The 8,678-nt window shown below is 36.7% G+C and overlaps 1 protein-coding gene across 2 annotated transcripts in view; it reads left to right on the top strand.

Annotated features, from left to right (window-relative positions):
- Nucleotides 1–8,678, top strand: part of LOC105567454 (probable multidrug resistance-associated protein lethal(2)03659) — a 29,572-nt gene that overhangs the window by 6,556 nt on the left and 14,338 nt on the right. Inside the window, exons 1-2 of one of the 2 annotated variants that reach the window (XM_012022342.1) lie at nt 7,600–8,185; nt 8,253–8,357. In XM_012022342.1, coding sequence (XP_011877732.1) covers nt 8,281–8,357 — 77 coding nt within the window. In that variant the 5' untranslated portion in view covers nt 7,600–8,185; nt 8,253–8,280. Of the gene's footprint in view, nt 1–7,599; nt 8,186–8,252; nt 8,358–8,678 lie in introns of those variants that run through there. The other variant, XM_012022341.1, reaches the window with a different exon arrangement.

The raw sequence follows: 8,678 nt of genomic DNA, 5'->3' as shown, positions 1-8,678 counted from the left end.
TTAGTAAGCGGAAATTACAGCGCGAGATTTTTCGACAGTAAGCATCTCGATAAGCAAAATCTCGAGACCGATAAGAGAATCTCGAGCTTCGCAGCTTGAAGATTTCGTTTTGAAGTCTGCTAAGGTGTACGTGACGCCGATCTACCGAGGTCGCGAATTTATTTAAAGTGCGACAATGTTAGAAATATTAAGTTACAAAATTGTGCGTAAATAACGCGACTGTTTTCGTGGCGCTAAACAGACCGTAAAATCGAAAAAGTAAGAAGAACGAGAAACAATGCAAGCGCTGGAGACTCAATGATAATTCGAAGAAACGAACTGAGAACGTTCGAATTTATTGATTTGCACCGTCCATTGCTTGGCCCCATAAATTAAACCTAATATCGTTGGGCAAAGGTCCGATTTTTCGATGAAAGATAGCGAAGAGAAATCACCATTCGTCGTGTATACGGTTCAATGATTGCGCATATGCAGGGTGGGCCATTTTAATCCGTACACAGTAATATCTCCTCAAGTAGAGACCAAAGTCGTTGGGTTTCGAGGGGGACATAAGATGATGTAATTAATTTAACCTTGAATGCAAGCGCCGGAGCAAGCGTTGCTTGAAAAAGTTATACATTTTCTCTTGAATATCTCAAGAAGTATTAGGCAAATCAAAAAATGTTTCAGACAAAAGTTGTTCATATTAATTAGTAAAACACGATAATATAGTGAACAATAGGGGGTCCTGTTTAAAAAATTGGAGGTGACCTTCACGTGACCTTCAAGCAACTATTCAAGGTTAAATCAATGACACCATTTTATGTCCCCCTCGAAACGCAACAACTATTGTCTGAGGCATTTTCCGCTATCACCCCTACCTGAGGAGATATTACCGTGTACGGATTACAATGGCCCACCCTGTATTTACACGCGCAACGAGAGAGTTTACATTGTATACATTGTGTTGGAACATTGTGCGGATATGTACACATGTTCGACTGCCGGATTTTGCTGCTGGTTGAAATGCGGTAGTTGTATGTACATATGAAAAAAAACATACAGAGTGTCTCATTTTAATCGCCCCAGGCAAGTATGAAGAAATATAAAAGATACAGGAACAAGAACTTGTGGGGCGATTAAAATGAAACACTCTGTGTATTATGTACGGTAATTAAAACGATATGTAACATCGTACGGTATTAATGCGACTTAAGAGTTAAATACTAAGGTGTTATACGAATTGAGCAACCAATCTGAGATAAAGTAAAAAACATTAAGTGCAGACACATTGAATTATCACGAGATTATGAGACGAACATGTGACATCATGAGAAACTGGTATCTTAATAATTTAGTATAATATATAATATGTTATTTTCTCTCTCCCTTTGTCTAATTATTGTAATTATTTTCTAAAGAGAATTAATAATAGTAAAGGCAAGTAATATTTGGAAAGTAGGTGTGCGGATAGCGTATTCGATGGTAGCTTTTCGTTGTTTTATGTTATCTTCGTTTAATGTTATCGTGATAATGATCGAAATAACAGCCCGGGGTTTAAGCCATTTTAAATATCTATATCGACAACAGATACTGTTAATTGATCTCTTTTCTCAGAATTAGAAGAAGATAAAAACGAAATCGAGATTAAAGTTCTAATTAATTAAATAAATCCAAATCTGCGTTGAAATGAACATATTCGATAGACCCTTTAGTACTGAAAATTTGGAAGCTGCACTCACTAATTATCATGATTCTGTTTATAACTTTGATTAAATAGTGTGTTCCAGAATTCTCGCGCGCGGATGCGTCACTTCGTAAAAAAAAAAAATTTAAATTATTGTAAATGACGCATGAGTCAGAGGCGCTTAATATTAATACTATTATCTCTATGCACTTGCTATGAGCGATATCTAAATAACCTTTTCAATGAGATGAGATAAAAATTTTCAGCTATATTTCAGTAATGTCAGTTAGGTAATTTTCCCATATACTTTACACGATATTTTACACATGTATCGAGCCTCGCTTTTTCCGGATAAATTAACGGAATTGATCGCGCTTTTCATCAAACGAAGAGCGATGGAAGGCGTGTCGAAATGGATCAACAATAATTGTGTCCTTATCAACGCGATGGAAGAGACGCGTCGCGTGAACCTAATACAATGTTGAAATTACGCCACGGTTTCCTTATCGATCGCCGTTGCGTCAACAATGAATTAATCTTAATTGACTCTTGTGTAGCGAGCAACATAACAGGGAATTAACGGAATGGATGGAAAAGTGTGATTGGAACGATTTCAAAGCGATTAGCGCTCCCACGCCAATTTATCGAACGCGAGAAACGTTTTAGTAGCGGCCCATATCCTTCGATACAGTTTAGAAAGACCGTAATGCAGCACATAATATAACGATTGCTTCTTTCGGAATGTAAAAAAGTTTGCGGTGTAACGTTGTTATTTTCAAAGTTAAAAAATATTCACTAATCGCCGCAGCAATATCGAACGACTCAAAAGATACCTTTATTTTATCTTCCCGACTGAATGTCGTAATAATTAGAAACCGTTTAATGATTAAACTCTAAAAAAACTTAAGCTTAAAGTAAATTTGATGTATGAAACTTACTTAAGACATTATTGTTTTAATGTGTTATGGCATACGGAAATTGATTAAAAAATACTAAAATGCAGATAATAATTTCAAGTGAAAGATATAATTTCTTCTTCTCAGGCTCTTGATATTTCTTCCTATCTTTTTGTTAACATTTTATCGTCGTTTTGCCTTTCTTCTGTCTGAAAAATATTAATGTCGGTCCGCAGCTTCAAATATAATAGTTTTTACTTGAAGAAGGTATTTTACAGTTTTGTGACGGAATATTGTGAATAATTTCAGCAGAGTTCTGACGGATTCGGAAATCCCTTGCGGTTTGGATTTTCTTACCGTCTCGCGACTGCCTCGGCTAATTTCCGCGCAGCCGACGCATTAGAACTGCAAATATTCCGATAACGCGTGTCCTGACATCGAGAAATAAATGTTCTGGTTTGTATAACGATAAGGCACACGCACACGCACGTTCACACAAGTAAACGCGAAAGTGTTGGCACACAAGGGGATTAGTGCCCCCCCGGAAAAGCCAATCGAAAGATCGGAATTAATTTAATTAAACTGCGACTTCGAGAGAAACTTTGCTCGGTACATTTAACGCCGAACAATGTTTTGACAAAACGAATGAAAGACGCGACGAAAGGTGAGAAATATTTTTCCCCGCTTTTCGCAACAGTCTTTTATTTATTTCTCTATTTATAATTTTATATATTATTATATAACAGTTTATTAATATAATATTAGAACAAGGTGTATTTTATTCTATTTTTTACACAGTGACTAAAGATTCCGTTTTTTAATCACATGTTAAGTTTTATCCTTATTTAAATAACTATAACATTCCTGGTATCACTTCACTTAGCGTAATCTTGTTTAAACATTTAGATTTTACACCTGCACGTTTATATCGCGCAAAAACCTTCTATTCGATCGTCGAATTTGCTCGAAGTGCTTATCAGTCGATTCTTCGCAAATTTCTTCTTGGTTATTGCAGAAGTTATCGCTTATAGTCGTCGACTCTATTTAGAAATGATAATTATTCATGAAATCATTCAGTCGTACACTTATCGCTGCAAAACTAGCGCCGTAATTTGTGCTTCCCCAGTATCACCCAAGTAACCGCAGTTATACAAATTGCAGTTACATATAATTTCTTAATCAGCAATGTAATGTAACATGTAAACATTACATTTGCCCCGCAGAAAATTAAAATATTGATGCTATGCAACTGTTAGTGTTCACTAGGTTGTGCTACGTTATTCGATTTACGACCTTTAATTTCATCGCGTTCATAATTCGACAATGATTTATTTCTTTTATTTTTAACGAGTTTTTATTTCGTTATTTCTTTTAACGAATTTATTTCTTAACGAGAATATATAGTATTATTAGACGATCCAACTGGCAGATGGTATATATTATTTATTTAATAGATTACATCCGACATTTCGACCATCCGGATTGTGGTCATTTTCAAGCGTACCAACAAGTCAAGACATAGGTACCTATAGAAACAGGAGAACGTATTTTTTGCAATTTAACCGATAATTTAACCGTAATCTATTAAATAAATATACCATCTGCCAGTTGGGTCGTCTAGTCTTTCTATTTTGGTTAATTATATACTGGCGATAATAGACTGTATTTATTTCTTAGTTATTTTGAGTCTAATTATTTCTATTTGTTAGCTCTTGCGCTCTTGGGATTCCATCTATATTCGCCTTCCATTTCGGAAAGTCTCAATTAGGTTAATTACCATAAAAGGTCTAATAATTCATTCCAGTAATTAATCTAATTAATTTTCTAATTAAGTTAACCATAATGGGCTTTTCAGTACATATACAAGGATTACGAGTCTCTAACGCGTAAAGTAGCGCTGTACATGAATCAACATGACTCGACTGATTCACACGCCCTTTGATTTCGTTTAATCATCGCTGTACTGGGTGATTCAATACGATTTATAATCAGCAAATGGGGTGAACTCGACAAATCTCATTTATACTCTGTACGGACATCACACGAATAGCGAACTGCTGTCACGAGTCGTGCAACTTGATATTCGTTCAGAGACGTCGCTTCAACGTCTGGGAATTCTAGACGTACGATTCGGTTTACCTTCGCTGGCATTTTTGTTCTCGCCATGTATTTTCGCAGATGTCACAGATTGCGAAAACAGGTAATAAAAAAATTACACCGCGCGCTTTTCATATCTGTCTTTAACGCTTGACTCCGATTTACCTTATTAAGCTGCTCCTTATCATAGCCTTGCGAAGTGTTGCCACGAACCGCTTTTGACAATTCATTTTATAACGCAAGCTTAACATGATATTGAATTATATTATCTCTTTCAAACACGAATTTTTATGTCGTCTTCCAAAGAAGCTTGATTAGAGAAGCGATTGCTTCAAGATGCGGTGTCTTCGAGAAACTTTTGTAAAATAATTTTTACGATATTTTGTATGTATATATACGCATATAAAATATACTTCTTAAAAAGATTTATTACTTTATTAAGTTCTACCATTGATTATTGCACAGATGACATATTATTATCAATAATCGATCGCATAGATAATCGTATCTTGATACAATGTACATTCATTTAATATCCATTATATAATATTATATTGATGAGATCTCTCTAAAGATTGATTAATAGGAAGTGAAAATAATTACAGATCTCGAATTCTCTCTATCTCTCTCTCCCTCCTCTCTCTCTCTCTCTCCCTCTCTCTCTCTCTCTCTCTCTCTCTCTGTCTCTCACACTTTAGTATTAAAGCATATTGATCCAATCTTATCAAAAATAAAAATTTATATTATAGATATTATTTGTGCAAGTTGTGTGCCAGGAGAACAACATCCTTTCATAAATTCTTAAATTCAATGCGATTACGAAAGTGCACCATTGGCTTGTTATCACTCGAGAGCAGATTAAATTTGTCCCGAACTTTGTATATCCGTCGCGCGTGGATTACATTTTCCATGGATATCTTATGTTTCCTCATGAATAATGTATTTGTGCACATATCCAGATTCCAGGTAGCGTATAAAATTACAGAGAGCAAATAAAGTTACTTCGTAGGTACATCGGTATTGACATACGAATTTAGAATTTGTAAATCTTGTATGCAGAGAGAGAGAGAGAGAGAGAGAGAGAGAGAGAGAGAGAGAGAGAGAGAGACGCATTCGAATAAACTTCTATGAAGATTGATCTTTGCTTGCATAAAAATCTAAGATCAACGACGGCGTTTGAGTTCATCGTGAACATTTTTATTTTTACGAAGAGAAGCTCATTAACCGATTTCTTTTTAATTAGCACTGTTTAGCGAAATTATTGATTATTTACGTCCTGAATCGTGATTGTCAAGGTAATCTTATGGTTGGTATGGATTAATGTGGAAATTAATGGAAAGCTGGGATGACGAGTAAAAATTAATGCAAAGCCAGCGTTTTGAAAATTATTCTGTGCTCCAGATACGATTTCCTGTAATACTTTCGTCACGTGTCGCTCGAATAATTCATCGAGTTCTTATGCAAACGATTTCGGGACTTGAACTCTTTACGGGTGATCATTCAACCGGGGGAAAAAAGGAAAAAATCGCACTCGGCGCTCTGTGCATATCGAAACAGATAAACGACTAATTTCAATGACAGTCCGATTACAAAAATTACAAAAGTGTCTTACCTAGTTATACAGTATCTTATCTCGTACCGGGTGAATAACCGCGGAGCCAAATATTTAGAATATTAATAGAAGAGAGTCCCCTATTATGAGACAGACTTTTAACTTGAGATAGTAGACTTTCAACATCCAAATTCAATCACAGATCTTTTTTCGCAACGTTTACACGATCCAACTATGAATTTTCCACTAAACACATCTCACTCCAAGAGCAATAAATTCACGGTACAATCAACACTCGATGTCTATTAATTTAGCAAAAACCCTGCTACCTCATATTAGGAGCTTGTCTCACAACAGGGGACTTTCCTCTATATAGAGATACATATACAGAGTAAGAATGATTATTTGTTATTGCTGTACAAATTATTTTTGTGTAAAGCTCATAGCTAAAAAATAATGAAACGATTGTCGTGTCGAACTTAAGATAAAATTAGAATTTAAACTCTTCAGAGTTGCATCGCAATTTTTAAACGCGATTTACGATCAAAGAATTTTATCTTATTCTAATTGCTTGGATCAGAGAAAGCCGAAATTTATAATTTAATCGCAATAAAGTCAAACAACGCTTCGGTACCTCAAAGATAAAGTTTCGAGTGTGAAGTTTTTTGAAAGCACGAATGAAAAAAGATTTATCGAAAAATGGCAGGAGAGAACACTGTTGTTTTACGAACTTAAAATAGGAAAGAGTGAGAACAAGATCGGCCTCATTGTTTTCGTACACGATTTTGGTCACGAATTGGGTACCAAAGGAAAAGTCTCGTCAAGACAATCGCAGATATGTCGGTCTCTTTATTTGCTTAGGCCCTAACGTTCCAGAGATATCGGGCTCCAATCATTTCAAAACCGAGTTGGAGTCGACTAAAAAGCCCAGACAGCACACCATGTCTAAAAAGACAGCTTTAAGACGTCTTTAAGTCTAAAAGACGTCTTAAAGAGCGTCTTTATGATGTCTTTTAGATATGTGTGCTGTCTGGGAGGTTTCCCAATAGTCGACGCTAATGACATCATCCTGTATTTTCTATGAACCTAAGTAAGTTTTAGGTACATTAAGTGAATTCTTATCTCTTTTATTTCCTACAATCTAACCAATAGGTTCGATCGAAAGCATTCATGACGTCATGTTTCGGCACTGGAACCTTTGGAGCCCGATATCTCTGGAACGTTAAATAGGTACACTCTGAGATATCTGTATCAGCTTGACGAGATTGGTTTGGTACCTACTTTGGTACCTACTTTATGACCAAAGTCAAATGCGAACAAAATGGGGCCATTTCCCTATGTACACACTTGTCCTCTCTCTTTAAATTTCATTATTACATTGCAACCTCAGAATGCGAGCTCTGTGAACGGTTCGAAAAGAGTTATTGTTACGCACCAAAGGAACTGTTATGATTCGCGGCTGTGGAACAAAGTATTCGATGTCGCGGATGAAGTGTACTTGGAACAGCAAACACATAGACGCAGAGAACACGAAAACATTGAAACAACGAGCGATAAGAAAAGTGAGAAATGTACCGCGAGAAGATTTATCGGGGATGTTTAATCAACGCCGCGGAGCACAGCTGCCCCAGCTTTTCGTAACGAATCGTAATAACGCGCAATAACGCGAAACTCGCGTGCCGAGCGAGGGAAAAATAACTTCTCCGGGCTCGATTACGATTACAATCGAGCTACGTGAAATCCCACGCATCGCTGATAAGCGCGATATGGTAACCGCCGGTGCCTAGATAAGATATTGCGGACTTTATCAAATCTCCCTCGGCGACGGAAAGAAGAGACGAGGCGCGTGTAGCAGTTGCCTCACGATTGGTACACGATGTAGTTGCTCTCCGAGGTCTCTCTTCGTCGTCTTCTTCTCCTCTTTTCTTCTCCGCGACGGGTGTGATCGGATGCAATCGCGTCGCGTGCGCACGTGTACGTGTGGATACGTTCTCCTCGTGCGTGTACCCGTGTACTGTGAGGGTTTATTGTATCTTTGCAGAAGAATCCTGTGAGATTGTGCCGTCATCATGGATGGAAAAGTGTACACAGAGAAACAGAAGAATCCCAGGGCGGGCGCCAACGTCCTCAGCGCCTTGACATTCTCGTAAGTACGAAATGCAACGGCGGACGCTACTTAAGATCCGGCAAAGGGAGATAAAATAACAAGGAAGAAGAGATAGCGGTCCATAATTTAATATGAACTAGTAACTTAATATAAACTGTATATTATATATACAGTATAAAAATAAAATATAAAAGGACGTAGAAAAGTTAATTCATCGTTTTGAAAAATACATCGAGATGAAGAGTGGAAGATTTTGGAAAATAACAATGGTTGTTTCATCTTATCATCCTTTCTTATATCTTTGCGCCGGAAACTATCGATTATATCATGTATCAAGTTACTAAACTCGAAAATTTCCGG

Source organism: Vollenhovia emeryi, unplaced genomic scaffold (assembly GCF_000949405.1).
Source record: "Vollenhovia emeryi isolate VEMERY1.0 unplaced genomic scaffold, V.emery_V1.0 DF939137.1, whole genome shotgun sequence".
Classification (NCBI taxonomy): domain Eukaryota; kingdom Metazoa; phylum Arthropoda; class Insecta; order Hymenoptera; family Formicidae; genus Vollenhovia; species Vollenhovia emeryi.
Note: the sequence above shows the minus strand (reverse complement) of the source record. Positions and strands in the feature narration are given on the sequence as shown.